This window comes from Muscardinus avellanarius (genome assembly GCF_963383645.1).
Source record: "Muscardinus avellanarius genome assembly, chromosome: 21".
In the NCBI taxonomy this organism is placed as follows: Eukaryota; Metazoa; Chordata; class Mammalia; order Rodentia; family Gliridae; genus Muscardinus; species Muscardinus avellanarius.
Window position 1 is genome coordinate 12,267,449 of NC_137807.1, and position 22,591 is coordinate 12,290,039.

General features: G+C 49.3%; 1 protein-coding gene across 1 annotated transcript in view; it reads left to right on the forward strand.

The window, feature by feature from the left end:
• Window positions 1-18,334, forward strand: part of SUDS3 (SDS3 homolog, SIN3A corepressor complex component) — a gene marked incomplete at its 3' end in the record, with an annotated part of 31,529 nt that extends 13,195 nt beyond the window's left edge. Inside the window, exons 7-12 of the mRNA XM_080717733.1 lie at window positions 7,545-7,642; window positions 8,537-8,593; window positions 8,747-8,768; window positions 10,298-10,403; window positions 16,077-16,161; window positions 18,236-18,334. Coding sequence (XP_080573859.1) covers window positions 7,545-7,642; window positions 8,537-8,593; window positions 8,747-8,768; window positions 10,298-10,403; window positions 16,077-16,161; window positions 18,236-18,334 — 467 coding nt within the window. The remainder of the gene's footprint in view (window positions 1-7,544; window positions 7,643-8,536; window positions 8,594-8,746; window positions 8,769-10,297; window positions 10,404-16,076; window positions 16,162-18,235) is intronic.
• Between the last annotated feature and the right edge of the window lie 4,257 nt (window positions 18,335-22,591).

The following is a 22,591-nucleotide window of genomic DNA, read 5'->3' on the forward strand; positions in this document are numbered from 1 at the left end:
TGACTTTGGAAAAGCCTCTCCCCTGATCACTTCCTCAGGGAAAGACTTGGCAAAAGGAGTGAGTCCAGCCCGGCGTGGTGGCGCACGCTTGTAACTCCAGTACTTGGGAGGCTGAGACGGGAGGATCTGGGTTCTTGGACAGCCTCAGCTACTTAAAGTAGCGAGGCCATTTGCAGCTCAAGTGAGACCCTGTTTCAAAGTAAAGATTAAAAAAAAAAAGTAGGGCTGTGGGTATAGCTCAGACGTAGAATGCCCCTGGGTTTCCCCTCTAGTACTGCAAAAAAAAAAAGGTGTGGGGGGCTGGGAGCGTAGCTTCTGAAATGTTTTGCTCGCTTCGTTTGGTGAGAGTAAATGCTGGAATAGTGTCTTCAGACAACACTGTCTCGTCCTGGTTGCAATGCTATTTTAATTAGGCTGCCAGCACCATGGCGCCCTGTCTGCTGCCAGCCTGCCCTCCTTTTCCTGGTCTGCACACCGTTTCCTTTGATGGTGGCTGTGACTGGCAGCGATGCCTCATTGCTCTGCTGGAGCCACCAGATGTTCAGGAGCCTCCATTAGGCGAGTGGGAATTAGTGTCAGTTTATAGCTGCTCCCTTCCCATCTGCAGGGAAGGGTATTGCCACCTTACCTGCGATTGGGCATCCTAATTGTTGACAACAGTACGCATCATTTGGGTAGGCAGTTTTACGGCCACGTTCTTAACTGGGATAGAAGGCATCGTTGACTTGAAGAGCCTTCTGGGATAGGAATCATTTGTGATATTAAAGAGAAAGGAAAAGATTGCAGAGGTGTGTAAAGCGGGCATGGCATTGAAGGCAGTGATGTCCTTCCGAAGCCACTTGGTACCTCGACGTGGAAGGCACTGGCTGCCAGGTGCTGGCGGAGCGTGGGAGCTGGAGGGCGACGAGCATCGCCACAGATGGCGCTGCCACGCGCTGGACCACAGGCCTCACTTCCCCCTCGAGTTGAGTGACGTTTCACCTGTGTGGATCGATGCCCAGTAGCAGTGTTGTCCAGCTTGCCCCAGAAAGGCTATTTCTTAAAATCTCCCGTTGTGGTTCATTGTGAAGATCTCTAAAAACAAAGTGGAAGAGGCTGATGAGAATCTTGATCCAAAGAACCCATTGAAAGCGAGTGTGTCTGGTGACCTGCTGTCTGAATATGACTTCAGGCATTGACAAAGCTTCTGGGAATCAGTAGGATGTGCTCTCCGGCCCCCAGACTTCGGTGGAGAACTTAGGAAAGTGCAGGTGGCCAGGGGAGTACCCGGTTATTGCTGCTTCCGCTTTGATGCGCATGCTCTCGCCTGGGGAAGCATCTCTAAGCACTCCCAGGGCTACTGATGCTGTTGGTTGGACCGTACTTTGAGTAGGAGGTTGTGATAGAATCTTAAGCTGGGTGCAATGGTGCACACCTGTAATCCTCGTACTAGGGAGGCTGAGACAGGAGGACCGCGGTTTTGAGGACAGCCTCAGCAACCTAGTGAGATCCTGTTTCCAAATAAAAAATAAAAAGGGCTGGAGTTGTGGCTTGGAGGTAGATTGATCCTGGATTCAATCCCCAATGCCACAAAACCAATAGAACCTTAGTGTGATTTTTTTTTTTCCCCCCTGATGTTGAGGCCAAGATTATAAGTAATCCATGATGAGACAAGCAGTGAGAACCTAGTGAGCTTTCGGATGTGGGGCACTTTGCTCTGTGTAGCCCCTCTTTCTTGTTGCAGAGCAGCTTCTTTCCTTTCTTCTAACTGCACTTGACTGGCTCTTGCACGTCCTTGCTGACCAGGACATCTGACCCTTGTGGAGGAAGCTGAGGACCTCAGCAACGCCTGCGAGTGTTCCCCTTAGGAAATCTGGTTTCGTAGCTAGCCCTGTGAGTCCTTAGAGCATCGAAGGAGAAGTCTGCTTCCTGAGGGCGCGCATTGAGTTAAACGTGTAGACCGTGGCTGGTGCCGCCTCTGTACACTGTGGCGGACCCACGCTCCATCTGTGGGCTTGGAGTGAGGGTTCTCCATTTGGCCAGGGCCTGATGGCGGTGAGGTGGGGGGCTCCTGCTGTGCTGGGAGGGGCTGGCACTCAGGGCCTGGAGGGCGCAGCCCCATTCAGCCCCCTCGATGTGGATGTCATGATTGCGAGTTCACAGATGGCAAAGCAGCAAAGCCGACTCGAAGGGGAGCCATGTACGTGAAGTCCCCGTGGGCGCGGTAGTGCCGTAGCCGGAGGCCTTCCGACGCGAGTGTGTTCTAACTCTCCCGGTTACATGGGCGCACGTGGCGCCGAGTGGGTCACAGAATGATGCTGACGGTAGGATCTGCGTGTCTTCAGGGCCTGTGTTCTGAGTCACAGAACTGACAGCCTCCATGTCTTCCCTGTGCAAGGTGGTGTTGAGAGAGCCCTCCGTGAGGGTAAAGAGGGGAGAGGCTTGAGTGATTTTAAAACCCTAAGATCAGGTGGCTGTGATCACGCACACCTGCAATCCCAGTGCCTGGGAGTCTGAGACAGGAGGATCACAGGTTTGCGGCTAGCCTCAGCGACATAGCAAGGTTCTTAGCAACTTAGACCATGTTTCGAAATAAAAAATAATAAACATAGTGTAGTGGATGTAGCTTGGAGGTAGAGTACCCCAGAGTTCAATCCCCAGCCCACAAAAGATAAAGAAAAAAACCAAAATCCCTAAGGCCCATGTGGTTGTGCTGAGCAGAGCAGTAATCTCACAAAGCATATGGCGGGCGCTAGTGAGGAGCCGCGCCGCCTCTGGCTGGGGACTAGGATGGAAGTGGGTTGGGAGGGCGGGCTTTTCAAGACACTCTTCCCTGAGGCTGACTCTGGTAGAGGGGCAGAGAGGAGGCCACTTCTCCCTAAACGCCATCCCTTCCTGTGGGTGACTGCGGCCTGATGGGTATTGGTCCCATCCCCTCTTCTGACCTGACTTTCTTTGTCCATGCTCCTACCTCCTGGTCGCTCACGGTCCCTCTTGAGGCGTGTGTGTGTGTGTGTGTGTGTGTGTGTGTGTGTGTGTGTACATTACTAGCAGTGATTGAATCTTATCTCCAGCTATACCTGCAGCCTGATTTTATTCTCTTTATTTTGAAACAGTGTCTCCCCAGGTTGCAGAGGGCCTCACTAAGTAGCAGAGGCTGGCAGCAAACCTGCGCTCCTCCTGTCTCCGCCTCCCAAGTGCTGGGATGACACGTGTGCGCCAGCACCCTGGCTGCAGCACTGACTCGTGCCAACATGGCCCACTAGAGAGGTCGTGGGCGCTGCGGGGGTCTCCTGGGGTCTTTAGCTGCACTGTCCTGCTTTGGAGGTAATGATCATTCTTCTCCAGGTGTCCTCTGCAGTGGCTTTGCTTTTCTCTCTTCCATTTCTCCTTTCTTTCTCTCTCTCGATTGAACCTAGTGAGTTCTACCTCTGAGCTACACCTCCAGCCCTTTCTGTTTTGAAACAAGGTCACACCGAGTTGCTGAGGGTCTCACTAAGTTGGTGAGGCTGGCCTTGAACCTGCGATCCTCCTGCCTCAGCCTCCCAAGTACTGGGATACAGGCATGCACTCCCATGCCCTGACAAAGTAAACATTTGAATTAGCACTTTATAAAATTTTGTTTTTAATCGACATATAAAATTGTACATAGAGGGTACAAGGATGTTTTGTTCCATATTTGCATTGTATACCAATCAGATCATGCTAGTAGCATATCTGTCACCTCATATACATAGTTTCTTTGTGATGAGAACATTTAGAACCTTACATTCTGGAAGCTTTTTTGAAATGCTCAATTCAGTATTATTAACTGTAATCACTTACTGTGCAGTAGAACCTGAGAAGCTACTCTTCCGTCCAATTAGAGCTTTGTAGAGACGAATCCCTCCAGGCCCCTTGCCCCTCCCTCCCCTCCCCTCCTCTGGGAACCACTGTTCCACCCTCTGCTTCTTTACACTCCGCCTCTGGCGAGCTCGTGCGTGCGCTTGTTTTCATGGTGAAGGTGTGTTGAAATGAAGCTCTCTCGCAGTGAACAGTGTACGCAGGTGCTGTTGGGAATGAGTGAATGGGGCTGGGAAAACAGAGCAGGAGGCCAGCCACTAAACTGGTGATGCCCGCTCACTGCAGGTAATTCATTTGCCAGGACTCCCTCCGTGCGGGCTGTGTTGTAGACTGCCTCGCACCGGTCCTCCCTGCGCTCCCATTTCTAGAGGGCAGGCCCAGTTCTCTGTGTGTGGTGCCTCTGTCAGGTTTCAGGGTGAGCAGAGCAGCAGAATTTGCACTATTCAAAGTCATTGGGGAAGCCGGGCATGGTGGCGCACGCTTGTCATCCCCGCGCTTGGGCGGCAGAGACGCTTGGGCGGCAGAGACGGGAGGATCGAGCAGGTTCGAAGTCAGCCTCGCTGGCTTAAGAGACCCTGTTTCCAAATAAAAATAATATAAAATAGGTCTGGGAGTGTAGCCCGGAGGTAGAAGGGTTTCCAGGAACCCCAGAACCACCAAAAAAAAAAAAAAAAAAATCATTGGGGAGATGGTTGGGAGAGACGTTGTTCTCGCATGTAAACTCCCGAATCTGGCTGAATTCTGTGATGTTCAGTGGGATTGTGCAGATAGTGTCCCCACCAAGGCAAGTCTTCAAGAGTTCTCTGGCTCAGAGGCTTCTTAATTTAAGTCTGCTAGAGGTGTTTGGGGCCTGGTGCACACACTGAGAAGATTGACTAAAATTCCTTCTATGTGTCTCCTCCAAGGTTGTCGGAGTCTGAGCTGTGGTTCTGGGAGATTGGTTTTTGTTGCTGTACCCAGCTCGAGCCCTCCCTGAACTCATAGGAGGCTGCTGTTAAAAGCCCAGCCCGCCAGCTGTGGGTCCAGTGAGAATATCCTGTCAGACTGATCGGGCCGGGCGGTCCTTTTCAGAGGCTGACCCATGCCTCTGAAAGCCTGCCTCCACAGCAGCTGAGCAAGCCTGGGGTTGCAGGACGATGACTTGAGTGGGCGATCTCACTGTGTCGTGTTGGAGCTGTGGTACTTAGGGGATCTGCCCCGTGATCACTCTCTCCGCTTGGACCACTGGCCAGGACTGCTCTGTGCTATCCCTCCTCTAGGTGGTAGTACAGACGCGCTGATAAGGCTTAGGGGCTTTCCCAGAGCGCCTTTCTTCTGTGGACGGAAGTAGTCATCAGGTAATTGCTATGACCAGGGTAATTAAATGGACTGATTTTTACCATTTTATAAGCAAACTTAATTTTCGGATTTATATGTGATGCAGTTATAGTTCTTTCCTGAGCTCAGTGCAGCCGCGCTTGGTTTTCCCAGCGCCATCTTTACTTGGCCTACTCCATCGCTGCTGTCCTGGCAGCCGCGGGGCGGGGCGCCCGCTCCTGGTCCCCCGTCACGGCTGCTGCTTTTCTCCTCTGCTCCCTGGGTCGGCTTCTTTCACACTTGTGTTTCCACACTAGCCTGCATGTTGTAGAGCCTCACAGCAGGTATGGACGGCCCGGAGTGTGTAACTTCTATTCAGCTCTTTGTTCCTTGTCTTTTTAAAAGGATCTTGGTACAGATCTTTCTCCCTGGAAAATATGGCAGTAAGAGCCGACGTCAGTGGGATTCTTGTTGTGCCAGGCATTGCGCTAGGGCTTCACGGGTGCCGTCTCAGCACCTTGCGAGGGGTGAGTCAGCAGTATTTCTATCTCTGGGTGAGGAATCTTGAGGCAGAGTGTTTCCGTAGCCAGCCTGAGGTCACAGCTGCTGCAGGGGCTTGCACACATGCGGCGTGACACCCTTGCTCAGCCACGGTGCTGTGCCACCAGCCAGTTAGATAGGGCGGAAGCTGGCATCTCACAGGGGAAGCGCTCTTAGGAGATGGCCGATCCCTTCCCCGGGTGTGTGCGCCCTCTTCCTTCTGCCCCGGCTTCATTAGGTCATTGGCATTTAAAAATTTTTTTGTGTGGTACTGGGATTGAACTCAAGGGCATTCTATGTCCGAGCTTCACCTTCAAATCCCCCCCTTTTTTTTTTTTCGGTACTGAGGATGGAACCCAGGGACACCCCCAACCCTATTTTTTATTCTTTATTTTTGAAACAAGGTCTCACTGAGTTGCAGAGGGCCTCAATAAGTAGCTGAGGCTGTCCGCGAATCGCGATCCTCCGGTCTCAGCCTCCCGAATGCTGGGATTACAATCGTGCGCCACCATGCCCGGCCTTAAAATTTTTATTTTGAAACAGTCTTGCTAGGTTAATGGAGTCTCACTACTTGTGGAGGCTATTTTCGAACCTATAATTCTCCTTTCTCGGCCTCCCAACTGTTGGGATTATGGACATATGCCACCACACATGGCTAGTGGTTTCTCTTTTATTTCCTTTCCACTCATAGAAAAGCGAAATCCAAGATTACTCATTTCTGTCTTAAGAGTAAAATGCAGAAACATCTTTTGACTGTTCGACACACGTGTCTGTCGTATACTCTAAGATAACTTGGCGTTGCTGCAGGTTCTCTCTTGACGCTGTCCTGCCAACTCTCCTGATAGTAAGCTTCATGAATTACCGTGAGCTCATCATTAGTCTTGACTTCATCTGGTCATTAGCAGAAAACTCTAATTCCCTGCCAGGGGTCAGAACTCTTCCTGAGTGCTGGGGTAGGGACAGATTTCGTGGCATGGTGGAATTCCAACATGTCATTAGGGGGCCTTCCACATGGTGTGACTGTTGATACTCCAGAGGTTTGACAGGTGCCTTGGGTACTGGGAAGATGGAATGAGTCTCTCTGTCTGTCACAGGGGGAATATTGAGTAGATTCCAGAGATTACTAGTATGTAAGGAACAGGCTGGTCCAAAGATGCCCAAAGGGGCAAACCAGCAGAGAATTGGGCAGCTGCAGCTGGGGGGAAGAGTCAAGGGGTGGCGCGTGGCGGGGAGTCAGCAGCAGTCAGACTAGAGGGAGAAGCCAGTAATGAAAAGCTTTGTTAAGTGCAGCGTTTGGTACATGTTCATTGTGTCATTCTTTTGTGTGTGTGTGTGTGTGTGTGTGTGTGTGCGTGCGTGCGTGCGGGTCTGGGGATGGAACCTGGGGCATTCGACCTCCGAGCTACACACCTGCCCAGTTTGAGTCCGAGTTTACAAATGAAGACTTACTATAAAAATGTTGGCATGGAGGCGTGGACTTTGAAAGAGCCTTTTATGCCAGTGTGCTTCGGCGTGCCTGCTCCGGGGGAACCGTAGGAATTTAGTCAAGTGAGGTGACCCTGAGGCTCCTTCTAATTCCACAGCCTACCACTCTGTGCTTCCTAATTTGAGAGGAGTAGCCCCTAGCCTTTGAGGGTGCTAGAAGGATGCGCACCATGGCAGTGTAAGACTGTAGGGCTGGTTTCAGAGAGGGGTGTGTACGTAGCTTAGCTGGTCTGAATCTTATAAGCACAGACTACTGTGGGTGTCTGGCTTGGGCTATGTATAGTCTATACTTACCCCATAAAACAGTTTTGATTGCGATGCTATAAGGTAAATTCTCTTACACTGTAGGAGTTCTTACTGGTCCTAAGTGGGAGTTGTCACCTGTTCTTTTCTTGTTACAGATTCTATGGAAGTGAAACCCATCATGACCAGAAAACTGCGGAGACGGCCAAATGATCCTGTCCCCATCCCAGACAAGAGGAGAAAGCCGGCTCCTGATATCCATTTGCCTCAAGCTTTAATCCGTTGTTTTCTTTTAAGACTATCAAATCCTTTGCTTACCTGATAGAGTGTACGTGGCCATTATACTGCTGAAAATAGTAATATTTGATGGGAAAGCATATATAAAGTATTTATCATTGGGACAGTGGTGGCCATTTTGTTACTGGAGTCTTAATGGCTACTGCTTTCAGTAGGAGAGAATTTCAGAGGTGCTTTCTGTTGGCAGTTGAACCTGGTTTCATATTCAGTTCCAGATTCGGGCAACTGAAAACTTGACGTGCTCGATTTTTCCACCTGTAAAATGAGGATCATAATACCTGTGCCCGTGAACCTCGGTTACCCGTCCATGAAATAGTGATTGCAAGTTATTCTTGGAGCAAATGAGATTTTTGTCAGCATTTAGAAGCCCCTTAGTCTTTAAAATGGTTAAGGGAACAGGGCACAGAGAGAAGTTTTGTTTCTGTCCTGCTTGAGAAGATAACCAATAGTGGTTTGTCCAGAATTGCTACCTGCCACCGGGAAAGGGCATATCGCGAATCCCTTCACCTTAGCTGAGGATTTCAGTTGTGCAAAACTCATCTCACCTTGTGTGTGTGGGATTCCCCCGTCGGACTTAAACTCAGGAGGGAAGTGTTACTGTACAGTTTTCTGTGCTTTCTCTGTTGTAGACTTAGTGGTTCTTACTCTGCCTCACCAGCTTGGCACTTTGTAAAGTGGGGGTGCGGATTCTTTGACACTAAGAAGCGTCTAACTTTCTAAGAAGTGGGCTGTTGTAAAGATACTCAGCATAGTCGTGCTTTGTCGGTTCTGAAGTCCTGCTACCATTTTGGTAATTCTTGTTTCCTTGGAAGCCATAGTTTTCAGACACAGTCCTTAACTCTCAACACCTCAGCTAAACTATTTGTTAACAGATGAACAGATCATGGAGGACCTGCGAACACTGAATAAGGTACAGTTGGTTTTCTCCTGTTTGACAGCTCAGGCTGGCTGTGGTTGTCTGCCTCACCCTGTTTACTTGGTACGTTATACTCCCTCTGACGCCCTAAGTTACATCCGCAACGATTTGCTCCTAGATACTAATTTCTTGTTGTTCTTCCTACAGCTGAAGTCACCCAAGAGACCAGGTAAGTGCTTCATGTTAATGGCATCGGGCATCATGTTGGAAAAGCATGTGAATACCTGTCAGGGAGTTGTCGCAATTTTCAGAAGAAAAATTTTCATCATTTGCCTTAAAGCAGTCATGAAACCTGAAGGGAACCTTAAGTGTACTTCTTCCCTCATTTTTTCTTAACCTCACTATGTTATTTTTGTCTTTTCCTTAAATTTTATTTTTATTTTATTTTGTGGTACCAGGAGCGTGTTACTTCTAAGCTATCCCTCAACTCTTCCTATTTTTTAAATTTTGAAATAGGGTCTTGCTAGGTTGCTGAGCGTCTGTCTTGCTGAGTCTGTCCTCGAACCCGTGGTCCTTCTGACTCAGCCTCCCAAGTACTGGCATTGCAGGCGTGGGTCGCCGTGCCTGACAGGATTTATTTCAGGAGAGATATTTGACTGGCTATTAAAGGTTTCTTTTAATATTAAAGTATTTTAATATTAAAAAATTACAAGAGGTATTTGACTGGCTTATTAAAGGTTTCTTTAATATTAAAGGTTTCTTTTAAAGGCTTTTATTAAAGGCCTCTGTTTAGGCATCAGGCATAGGATTTAAGTACGCGTCCAGCTTTGAAAATGAAACCAGAGGAGTTTTTCAGTACTGCTCATTTCCTGGAGAGCTGGGTCCTAGGCAGCGCCACACCAGGGCTCTTCACAGCCCGTCTCCCGCGAGGTACTCACGGGACTCCAGTCCCAACTGGCACAAGATGCGGAGGCCAGCTCCTCGTAGGGCTCCTCTCGAGAGCAGCACGTGAGAGTCAGTGCTAATTGCAAACTAGAATTCTGAATTTGTAATGTTCTTTGTTATAAGCCCTGTACTATACACATTCCTCTGTTAGGTCTTGAAGGAAAACCCAGTTTCTTTTTCCCTGGGTATTGTCCTCCTGTGCCCCCTGTAGTCCACGGAGAATCCTGAGCTTCTGAGGCATAATGAAGAGGGGGTTATATGAGTAAATAGATCAGTGCAGATCATTTGAACCTACCTTAGTTCTGGAAATGATTTCATTTTAAAGAGCTTTTTATAATACTTGCCCTTTGGGCTTCTGATGGTCATCAGGAGTTTAACCCTTAGTGACCTTGTGCACTGCATATTTGACCTTAACCTTCCAGGGCCTTAGTTTCCCTATCTCAAGAGGTTGTTTTGAGAACAAAGTTAGATGTAGTGTACTAGGATTTGATAAAATACTGTCTCAATCAGGCATCCGTACTATGTTGGGCATCAATATGGCGATCTCCCAGGAGTTCATAAACTACTCAGTAGTGGAACTGTGCCTGTGCATGGCTGCCGCACTCCAGCCTGGGCAAGAGAGCAAGATCCTGTCTGTGTGTGTGTGTGTGTGTGTGTGTGTGTGTGTGTGTGTGTGTGTTCAATATCTTTGTAAGAGTTTGATAGGCATAATTATCGCCACATTCTGGTAGTGTTTGGGTTGAAGAGTATTAGCTGGGTGGACTTGGGCATTTGTTACCTGCTTGGTCATGTGAGTGTCTCTGGTTCCTCCAGCATCCCCGTCCTCTCCTGAGCACCTGCCTGCCACACCTGCAGAGTCTCCAGCACAGAGGTTTGAGGCTCGGATAGAAGATGGTAAATTGTACTATGACAAAAGATGGTGAGTTATGAGAAAACGCGGACGACTCCGTGAGTCTCAGGAGAATCACTTGGAAGGAGGGCTGGGGCTTTCTGCAGTTATTTTAAATGCTACTTATATCTTTAAATGGGATTACACTTTTAGGTACCATGTGTCAGCAGTCATTCGATGACTACCTCTGTTAGGTCCGTGAAAAATGTTTGCCCAAATGGGTCGAGTGGCTGGTTGGCCGCCCTTCCTCTCCATGTTGTGGTCACTGTACTAGCGTGTGCAAGCTGGCCTTTGCATGTCCCATCCAGCAGGACCAGGTTCTGTGTGCTCTGCATCCTCTTGGCTCTGCTGGGTGCTAAAGTTAACGGTGTTCTGCAGGTCATGGGGCAGTCTGGTCACATCAGGCTAGGGGATGGTCATGTTAATTGAGGTAGGTGTGTTTTCTTGTAGCCCTCTTTGGGTCTTGTGATATGCTAGTGATATACACTGAATTTTTGTGCTGCTGTTAGGTGTTTTTTATTTGACAGCTTTACCTTTTGTTCATGCATTATCCTGCTGGAAAAGTGCTCTGGGAAGCTTACTTGGGGGAATTGTATCCTAAGACATGACTAGTTTAGACTGAAGACTCTTTAAAACCGTGAAATTGCCAGCGTTTTTCATTGGAAGGGAAATGGCAAAACAGTAGGAAAGAGCCTTAAGAGCTCATGCATTTATTTATTCAACAAGCATTTATTGTCTTGTGTAGTGGGCATTCTGCTAGGGATTCAAGCATCCTGGATCCTGCCATTCTTTTCACAGTTCTTTTAATTCACAATATTTCTATTTGTTGTCACTGTAAAGACATACTCTCAGTTAAGTTGTAGGTAGACGTGGTTACTTCTGCTTTTTATTTGGGTATATTGAGAATGCTTTTCTCCAGTACTCTGTCTCTGTAGTCATTTTTAATGGCCAAGTACTATCTCTGGGTTCTAATATTTTTATTTAGTCCAAAGTTTCTAAAATTGGGCTGATTATTTAGACCCTTTGAGGTTTATGGTAGTGGATTAGCTTATCATATTGTACACTCACTCATCTTTTTCCTTGGCTTATTAGTTCTAGTGCCCCTCCCTCAAACTCCAGAATCCTCAGATTCAAGTCCCTTATATGTAGTATTTACATAAAAGCTAAACACATCCTTCTGTATATTTTAAGTCATCTCTGAATTAGTTAGAATACTTAGTGTGGTATAAACACTATGTAAAAAGCCAGTCATGGTGGCACATGCTTGTAATTCCAGTACTTGGGAGGATGAGACAGGAGGATCACATGTCTGAAGCTAGTGTCAGGAATTAGGGCCTCCCCAACTTACACCCTGTTCATAATTAAAAATGAATTGGAACTGGGCATGTAGCTTAGGTAGATGCCCCTGGGTTCCATCCCCAGTGACACACACACACACACAAAATACTATATATATAGTGTATTGTTTTGAGAAAAAAAAGTTCATGTTTAGTACAGAAAATGATTTCCCAAATATTTTGATCCACGGTTGGTTGACTCAATGGTTGTGGAAACTATAGATCCTGAAGGCAGATGGTTCTGGTCAAAAATACTTAAGAGTCCGGTGTGGTGGTGCACGCTTGTAATCCCCGTGCTTGGGAGGCGGAGACAGGAGGATCGCACAGGTTCAAAGCCAGCCTCAGCTACTTAGTGAGGCTCTCAGCCACTTAGTGAGACCCTGTTTCCAAATAAAATGTAAAAATAGTTCTGGGAGTATAGCCCGGAGGTAGGAAGCCCCTGGGTTCCACCCCAAGTACCACAAAAAAAAAAAAAAAAAAGATCTAGTAATGCCTGAAATATATAATTTCCACCTATTAAGTAACTGAGTTAATTCCACAGTTGATGAAGGAGGCTTGTTTGGTCTGTAATCCTGATCTTAGTGGTTTCTGTCCCTCTGATCATCTGTTCTTTGGCATTCTCTCCCCTCCACCCCCCAGTCCTGGGGATGGAACCCAGGGGGCATTCTACCTCCGAGCTACACCCCCAGTCCTATTTTTTTATTCTTTCTTTTGAAGCAGGGTCTCACTGAGTTGTTAGAGGGCCTTACCAAGTAGCTGAGGCTGACCACCATCCCAGATCCTCCTGTCTCAGCCTCCCAAGTGCTGGGATTACAAGTGTGCGCCACCACGCCCAGCTGGCATCTTTAATAAGGCATCTTAATGTTGCTTATTAGAACAAATTGCCACTAGGTGGCAGGCCGTCACTGCTCAACGCAGTGGGGCAAAGGAAGATGAATGTTTGCAATAATGAAAACCAAATAACCTTTAAAGATCAAGCCACATATAAGAACCGCCTTTGAAAATGACGAGATTTATCACTAACATTTTTACGGATCTGTGAGTCTTAAAGCCAAGTGATATTTCAAATGATATTCATTTTGTAATTGTGTTGCTTCAGGTCTTCCTCCTTCTAGACATAATCCTGAAGACTGAGATGTATCTTGAGGGTAAAAATGAAGTAAAATAATATGGTGTGTGTGTGTGTTGACATTCTACCTCCAAGCTAAACCCCTAGATTCTTAATTTTTGTTCTTGAAACAGGATCTCACTAAGCTGCTGTGAGTCTTGCTATATTGCTGGGGCTGTCCTCAAACTTGTGATCCTGCTGTCTCAACCTCACAGGTCCTGGGGTTACAGGCGTGCGCCATCACGCCTGGCTTCAAATGCTTGTTCTTTTAAAGAAATTCTGTGCCCCGCCCCGCCCCACCCCACCCCTTTGGCTTTGGTGGTACTGGGGGTGGAACCCCCAGAGGCTTTCTACCTCCGGGCTATACTCCCAGACCTTTTTTTTTTTATATATTTTATTTGGAAACAGGGTCTCACTAAGTTGCTGAGGCTGGGTTTGAACCTGTGCGATCCTCCTGTCTCAGCCTCCCAAGCGCGGGAAATACAAGCGTGTGCCACCACGCCTGGCTCACCCGTTTGGCTTTGGCAGTCAAAGTTCATGGGTCCTTGGAAGCTGAGTCCCTTCTTTCAGGTACATTCTGGAAGGGATCCTGGGAGTCCTGGCTGAGGTTCACAGGTGCAGGCCACCTCTCCCTTGCCTTCTGGCGCTGTTGCTGCTTTGCCTGGAGCGTCATTGTGCCCTGCCGAGGTCGGCCGGGTCACCGGCTCCTCCCAGGAGTGGGGAGTGTTTTGGTAGAACAGTATTTTTGGCAGCACATGATTCATTGAGTTTTAAACGACTTCAGCAAAATGAGTGTGATTCGGGCTTCACATCTTGGCGTGCGCACTTACCAAGCTACATTTCATTTTGAAAGATAAGCATCTTCTCTTTGCCTTGGTCTGTTGTCTGTTGCTTTTGAGGCGTTTTATATTGTGCTCTAAGTTTGCCTCACATTTTGATTTGGATTAATGGCCCCTTTCAGAAAATACTGTGAAAGTAGCTGATATTTTAGAATAACTAACTGATGGTGCTGGTGGACTGCGTTTTCTCTTCACTTTGAATCTGGAGCTGCCAGTGTGAATCAGAAGTGGAGCCGCCCACCTGCTCAGTGGCTCAGCCTCCAGCTCTCCGTGGACACAGAGGGCTGAGCTAGGAGCATGAGCGCCTGCAGCAGGGACTGGGCCCGGAGGCGCCCTCCCTGCGATGTGGCCTGTGTTGGTTGTCAGGATTCCCAGCAGGATGCAAAGTTCCACTCTTCCCTTGCCCCACCTACGGGTCCACCTTCTGACGAAATCACTTCTTCTGAGACGGCCGTAGTAATTCTAGCTCATCGGGTTAATGGCGGAGGCAGAGGAGGGCCAAGAGCCTAATCAGAGGGATTTGGGGTCAGAATCTCCATTAGTGATAAGGCAGTTTGACATTTTGGGCTTATTCTCTAAGGCCATGTAAAACTTTTTTTTCCCCCAACAGCTGAGTTGTAGCTTGTAAATGGATTAATTGGCCAAAGAAAGATGATGCTCATTTTTACTAAACTCTCGCTGCTGTTTTTAACATTCTTACTTCTGAATCTATTCTGGAAATTTTTTATTCTTTTTATTCTTTAGAAATTGAGAAGTAAATTTATATGTTAAGGCACTTATACTTTTTTTGGAAACGGGGTGTCACTAAGTTGCTGAGAGCCTCACTAAGCAGCTGAGGCTGGCTTCGAACCTGCGCGATCCTCCTGCGTCAGCCTCCCAAGCGCAGGGATTACAAGCTGCGCCGCCACGCCTGGCTCTCCCTCTGTATTTTTATCCATATTTCAAGACATTACTATTTACATTTACCTATGAGAGTTGGCTTAGATGTGGGGAAGTCAAGGGAAGTGTTGAGTGTTCCTGTGAGCTAATTCCGCTTTTCCTCGTGCCTTGTGTAAGTTGGATCTTGGTATCAACTGTTCAGGATAAAGAAATCCTCTGACCCTGTTCCCCAGCTAGGATGGGTAATATATGGCCAAAAGCAACTTTACAGGTTAGATTTAAACTAGTCTCCCTGTTCTAATTGCATTTGTGATTCATGTTCTTTAACAGTATTTCCAGGAAGTAAATTGGTTTGGAAACCTGAGTGTGCCGCTCCTAAGTAGCAGGTTAAGGAGTGCTGAGAACCCAGACTGCAGACAGCTCACGGGGCGAAGCACGTCCTGTACGGTAGTGTCTTGGCAGTAGACTATTTCACTATACCAGCAAAACAAATTCTGCCTTCTTCCAGAGAAATAATGATTCGATGCAGTGCTTTGCTGGGAGATGTGTTTTGGTGGAATTTACGTGAATTGGTGGGTCTTTGAGGTTTGTGCAGTCAGAATGAACCCACGATTACTTTCCTACGTGCTTTACTGAAGTGGGGCTGGCCCGGGTGGGGCCGCCTGCGGGGCTCAGCTGACATGTTCAGCTCCTCCGTCCAGCGTCTGCTCTGTGATCCTGTTGGCCCACTTGGATTTTAGCCCAGGCTCCCTGACTTCATGCTTGGCCTTGTCCCTGAGCTCGTGCCTGTGGGTTAGAAGTGGCACTGCATGATAGTAGGCCAAGGGAGTGGCCGCAGGGACTAGAAGGGGCATCCGACTTGTCTCTTCTATTCCAAACGGCTTTTCCACTGTCCAGGCCAAAGCTGATGCCCGTTGGTCAGGACATACGTCCTGACCTTCAGAACTTTGCCTAATTCTCATTTGCTAGATGTGATTGTTGAACACACACACACCGTACCTGAAGTTCTGCGACAAGGACCCTGCGGCCTGGTTCACTGTCTTTCCCCAACCTCCAGGATAGTCAGCCCTGAATAACAGGTGTTTGATGAGTGCTCGGAATGAGAAACTACAGCAGGCACCGAGGTCAGCCCGCCTCCTTGACGACCTGTGTGGACAAGTAGCAAAGAAGTAGCAGGTGCCCAGGGCCCGTTGTCTGCGTAGTACGCCAGCCTTCTCTAGTGCCGGGCTCGGGCCGAGGTGGGGATTGAGGTTTTACCTTAAGATTTTTAACTTACTCCCTGAGCTGGGTCGTACAGTCCAAATAAAAAAGTAAATAGCTTTCCAACCTTTTCCTCAGCCCCCTTCTGCCTTTACAAGGGACAGCAAGAAACATGTCTCGGATCCAGCAGGACATTAGCCTGAGCATGGAGCCGTCCAAGGACTCTGAAGTCTAGGCTTCCCCAAACACAAATCATTGCGACTCCTTTCATGATGATTTTTTGTGGTGATGGTGTCTTTTTCCCCCTCCCTTTGTCACATCTGTGCCCTGTTTTTGGCAGGTACCACAAGAGCCAGGCCATCTATTTGGAGTCAAAGGACAACCAGAAACTGAGCTGTGTGATCAGCTCGGTCGGAGCCAATGAGGTAGGGACCAAACTTCCGCACCCCAAGGCGGGCAAAATGTGCTGCGTGGAGATAGGACAGACCTGTGGTGAAAGTGCCGCCAGGAAAGCGCAGTGGCGGCCGTGTTGAGCGCGTGAGGTCCTGAGGCCCGACCGGCGTCCCTCTGCCCGCGGCGCCGTGGCTCCTGAGAGCACGTGTCCTGGCCGCATGGTTTGCTCTACTCTGCGAAGCACACGTGACTTCTAGTCCCTCAACCCGACTTCTCCTCTGTGACGCCTCAGTCAAAGTCCCTGCCCCCCAATTGGAGATCGGTATTTTTGTCTCAGTAGATTGTCAGTGAGGCCTGATGAGGAAACGGCTCGCCGCCCCGTCTCCGGGAGTGGGAGGCGCGGGTGTTGGAGGCATGCGGCACTGGGGTGGGGAGCGGTCCTGTCCCGGGGAAGTGTTCCAGCCCCTTCCTCAGCCCAGCTCCTAAGTGACGTTGCGCTCTGGGCCTCTGCGTAACAGCCCTGGGCAGGCTTGGTGGGCGGGTCTGAGCCTGTTGATCATGCCCTTCTTGGGGGCAGTTTTTAGTTTAAAATGGTTCTGTAGAGACTGTTTGAGGCTCAGCTTTATATGAGATCTTCAGCTTGTTTTATTTCTAAACCAGTGTATTTGAATTTAAAGCCCCTCTCTTGGTAAATAATCACATCAAAGAGTTTGAGATGAAACAGCTTAAGTCTGGAAAACCTGAGCACTGAGTGGGGAAGGACCCTCTGTAAGCTTAGGCTTGTATGGATGACGTGCAGACCTTGGAAACATGGGTCTTTGGCCCCTCTTAACTGCACTGTTCACAGAAGAGAGTTGGGTGGGTTTGGAGGAGAAGAGGTGGGGGCTTTGATGGCAGGCCCCAGCATCACGCTGGTACAGCGAGCAGCCTTGCGAAGCTCTTGTCTCCCGTAAGACACCTCCGAGGCGAAGCAGCCCTGCGGGGCAGGCGCAGGAGCGCACCTCCTCGCTCGGGTGACGTGTGCCTTCCCACCCCGAGCTGCAGGGCGCACCTGAGTGCACGCGTCAGCCCTGCCCGTCCCCACTGCTGCAGGGGTTCGAGTTTCCACAGGAACATGTCCGCCCGCCCAGCAGAACGCGAGAAGTCCAGGCCCGTCTGTGGGGAAGAGGGAAGGGCTGTCTTAGCTCTCCAACTTTCTCATGATTCTTCCTGGGCCTCGGCTCCCCCTTGGGCATCTTTTTATTGTTGCTATTTTCTCTTTTTCCTTTTCCTATTATAACTGCTAGTCTTAATTGCCAGGAAGCCAGAATATTGAAAGGCTATATAATATGGAAGTCTCCTGGAGCAAGGAAATGATTTCCAAATTTGATGTAAAATGTTTGAGTCTATGTCCCTGGCATGTCAGTAGGGCTGTGATCAAACCAGGTCAGGAGTCCTTGCAGCCGAGGCAAGAGGACCCCAGGGTGGCTGGGTTTTCCATTTCCTAGTCAAAACGTGGGGGAGCCGGCTGGGAGGGATGCTCAGGGCTGGTGGCTCAGTCCCTCTGTGCAGGTGCGCCTTTACTTTTTTTGGTGGTGCTGAGGAGTGACCCCTGGGATATTCTACCTCTGAACTATACCCTCAGTCCTGTTTTGTTTTGTGTGTGTGTGGTACTGAGGGTGGAACCCAGGGGCCTTCTACCTCCAGGCTATACCCCCAGCCCTATTTCTTTTTTTATTTGGAAACATAGTTGTGCTAAGTTGCTGAGGCTGACTTTGAATCTACGGTTCTTCTCGTCTCAGCCTCCCGAGTACTGGGATTGCAGGCGTGTGCCACCACACTGGCCTTCTTATTTCCAAACAGTCTTGCTAGGTTTCTGAGAGTCTCACTACTTGTGGAGGCTGTCCTGAACCTGTGATCCTCCTGTCTCAGCCTCCCGAGTACTGGCGTTACAGGCGGGGCCCACCACGCCTGGCTCGAGGCGTGCTTTGGATGGCCACGGTGAGGGTGAGAGTCGCAGTCGGGCGGGAGCACGCCAGTCGAGGTGGCCAGGTTCATGTTCAGGAGACTCGGGCTCTGGGTCTGCTCTGGGCATCCTTGACCTCTCACTCGCTCCTGTGCCTGCAGGTCTGGGTGAGGAAGACCAGCGACAGCACCAAGATGCGGATCTACCTGGGCCAGCTCCAGCGCGGGCTCTTCGTGATCCGCCGGCGCTCGGCGGCCTGACCTGCGCAGCGCTCCTCTCCGCGGCGTTTCCTGGAGTGCTCTTTACTTCTGTTGTGTTTACTTCTTCCTGGGAAGAGCTGCCCGGCCTTGGACCGGAGGGCGCCACGCCACAGTGGGTTATGGGAGGCGCCCTGCGGCTGGGCCGTCCGCTTCTGCCGGACGCGTCACCACGGGACTCTTGTTTTCAGGGGAAGAGGGGGCTTGATTTATTTTCCTTTTATTTCTTTGTTTTTTGCTTTTACTTTGTCTATTTTTTTTTTAATACCTCCCTGTTTGAGTGTGAAGAGAACAGCCCTTTTTATTTTTAGTTTTTTCTACTGTGAAGAAAAGCAGGAAAGAAAGCCGTCTGCAGTGCGCTTTCATGCCTTGGCTCTGACTAGTGGATTGCGTGGCCGCTTCCTTGTCAAGCCCAATTCACCGTTTCCCCAGAAGCCGGGCCAGAGGTCCTAGCAGAAGGAGATGAATTCTCCTGGCTCTCAGAGAAATACATGCCTTGTGCGACATCTGGCATGAGCCGTCCATTCCAGTGGCCAAACACCCAAAGCTTTGCCTGGGCGTTGAAGTGAGTGGGGCTGGGGAAGGGGACATTTCATATCATAATGTGCTAAAGTCACCATATTTTAGATGTTGTTCAGCGCAGGGGATTTGTTCAGACACATTGGCTCCAGCTTGGGCGGGGACAGGTGGAAATGTCACAAGTCCTTTCTTTGTACTTGCTCTCTGCCCTGGTCCCCAGATAGATTGAAGTCGCGCACGCCACAGGCCGGCGATCTGGGTTCTCTCTGCTAGGGGTGGGTGGTGAGATGGTAATGCAGTCGGCGGGACCGACGGGCTCGTGCATGATTCACGGGGCACTCCTGCTGGTGCCCTTACCGCACGCCAGCTGGCCACGCCTGGGAGCTTGGTGGTCAGGCCCTGGGCACACAGCCTCAGGTCTGGCCACTTTGCAGACAAGGAAGCTGCTGTGGCTGCCGCCAAACGCGCGCTCTTCCTGAGGAGCCCTGAGGAGCCGCCGCCTCCACTCCCTGTTCTTCTCCTCAGTCTGTTGATTGGAGACGCGATTTGCTGGGCGATGGGGCTTTCTGTGCTCTAGTTACCATCTTGAGATGTGTAATGAATTTGAGGCTAGAACAACTGTTAGCGTCTCTCTGGGCAATTGGTAGACCTTACACGTCTTAGGAAACTTTTGTAAGAAGTCTTGGTCTCAGTCCGTTGGCTTCTCTTCGCCTTTCTCTTGACTGTACCCATGGCCAGCCGGATGACAAGCCAGCCACCTCCTAGGCTCTGGCTTCCGCAGAGCAGACGCTGCCGACTCAGTAAAGGCTTGGACAGAAACAGCTTTGTTTAAATTTCTATCCATTTTTTTTCATTTTTTTTCTCGTGTTGGGCTATTATGTAGAAAACAGGATAAAAGATGCTATTTATCAAAAGTTGCCTGGGCATTCTGTTCCTTCCCTGCCCTCCCACCCCCACCGCCATGACATCGCTCGGTGGGCCAGGTCCAGGTGAGCAGGCTTCACCTAGCTCCCCGCTGGCCCTGCCAGGAGGGAGGACGGCTCTCGCTTGAACCGCCACCAGTGTGTGACGGTGCGCACAGATCACGTACCGTTCATCACCAGGCTCTGTGATGGAGTTCATTTAGTAAGTCTGTGCCATCAAAAGTTAAAAAGAATATCTTATAGCCTGATGACCATCTTTCTTGTTCTAGACAGTATACCAAAGTGCATTTTTCTTGGAAGGATGGTTGTTGACAGCCGCTGGGGCGCCTCACTAAAGCAGCAACAAGTTGCCTTTCTTTTCTTGCCTTGGCTGGTGGCACCTTTACATTTCTCTGAAGATCAGGGTATGGGCACTTTGCCTTCTCTCTTCGCAAGGGTGTGGTCTTAGCCCCTCACTGCCTTCTTGGTGTCCTCACAGCCCTGAGTCGTGACCTAGTGAAAGTGGGGGGCGTGGAGTAGACTCGAGGCGCGGCACAGGGACCGGATCACTAACCCCAGGAAGGTTAATTTCAATTTAGTCACCCCAGAGGTGAGAATTTGGCAGTCAGACCATTCCAGCAGGCCTCTCGTGGCCGGGGCAGTCGTCCTCTGGTGGACAGACACCTACCTAAAGGAGAAGCAGACCCAGGTCCCTAGAAGAAGAGGCCGGCCTTCAGCATAGCTGGCTGTTCTTAGTCCATGAGGCCTTTGTCATTCGTGGACCCCAGCTCACATGGGGACTCCCAGATCCAGCTGTGTCCTGCAATGGCCCTTTGGAAAACGGTCCGGTTCTGATCAAGCACTTGTACATATGTCTTACTGGAGGCGTCAGCCTCGAGGACTTATTGGGGTGTGTCCCAACATTTATTTTACCTCTGCTTGGGGATTTTTGTGTGTCCTTTCCCCGGTACCCTCCCCCCAAGCCCATGTCCTCTTGAACAATTTTCAGATTTCTGTAGCCATACCAAAGCCAGGGTATTTGCATTCATTTTGGATACCAGTGTTGATATACATCTGACTACCTAAGTTAACTCTTTTTAAATTTCTAATGATAAGTATAAGATACCAGCGGCTGATCTGCAAATCAAGCTACGAGTATTTGTACGAGTTCCTGTCTGTGTTCAGGATTGGGGGGTTTTCTAAGAGAAATAGGGGATGGGGTGTGGTTTGTTGCATTTTTTAAAAACTGATTCGGAATTCAATTTTTTACAATTTTTTTTTTGTTTTCCTTTTAATACTTCCTTTTAGCCTTGAATTCTTACTAAATGATTCCCTCCCTGTTTAAAAACGTTCTCACCTAGGAATTTGAAATCTTAGTGTTACGCCGTTTTTTGCAAAGAGTTCAACCCATTTTGATACCAGAACATGGTCAGATCGCAGCCCCGTCAAGCAGCTGGTGGGCTTTTTCCGTAACATTAGCTGGTACCATTAAATGTTCTGAGAAGTGAATGTAAAATGTAAAAAAGTATAGTTTTTTTAAATAACAATAAACTTTCAAAGAGAAAAACAGCATTAAGACTACTGTACTTAATAAGTGATCGGAAGTTATTTTAGGTTTTTCTTTCAGGGGTCATGGGGAAAGGAAGTGGAGGAGAAGGCGTCCCGGGGTCCCAGACACCTTGTGTTCAGGAGAAGAGAATCGTGTCACTCTGTTTTGTAAAAAGTAGCTGAGGGGTGCTTGCCCTTAATACAGTGCCTCTGCTTGCCCAGATGATGAGAGAATCTAATTAAAAACTGAGTAAGCCAGGCGTGGTGGTGCACGCCTGTAATCCCAGTACTTGGGAGGCTGAGACGGGAGGATTGGAGGTTGAAGGCCAGCCTCAGCAAGTGGTAAAGGCAGCCAGGCATGGTGGTTCATCCCTGTAATCCCAGTAGTGGGGAGGCCGAGACAAGGATGATCACGGGTCCAAGGCCTTCCTCAGCAAGTAGTGAGGCTCATCCTAGCTTCAGAATTAAAGTAGGACTGGGGGTAGAATGCCCCTGGCTTCCATCCCCAGAACTAACTCACACACACAGATCGAGCGAGAGTGGTCTTAGGTGAGAAAGCCTTTCAACTCACGGTTGAGGACTGTTCAGCTGGCGTGTTATTGAAGAGGATCTTGTTCTTTTGGTGCCTGCCCAGGCTGCTCTAAAGACGGGGTGTGTACGGCCTCCTCGAGTTAGCCCGCCGTGGCTGCCCGCATCACCTGTGGCCGAGGTTATGGCCAAGGAGCAGTCCAGTCGGAGCCCATTCCAGCGCCTTGGGAAGGACCGCTTTACGCCCCAGGCGATGGCGGGAGGCGGTTTCACAGCATTCCTACAGAAATGTGCACAAACCTTAGAGAAGCTGAAAAGTCTTGAATGTGTCCGTGTCAGTAAGAAACAACAGGGGTGGGCCCACCCGCCATCCGAGACTGGAGACTGGAGGATTACAGATTGGAGGCCAGCCTCAGCAGCTCAGACCCCGTTTCAAAATGAAAAACAGGGCTGGGGTGTAGCTCGAAGGTAGAAGGCTCCTGAGTTCAATCCCAGCACCACAAAGTCAAAATACCAGGACCCACGTGTGCCTTAGGCTTTCTTCCAGTTACTCTTGACTTTTTCCCCTTAATTCTGGTGTTGGGGATGGAACTCAACTACTAGGCAATTGTTCTACCTCCGAGTTTTATGTTATTAGTTAACCATAAATGTCCTTTGCTCCTGTAGCTGCTATAGTTCGAATCTGAAATGTCCTTCGAAGGCGTAGCGTCCAGCTTGACATGACGTAGACACTGTGGAACCTTTAAGCGGCGGGGCCTGGGGC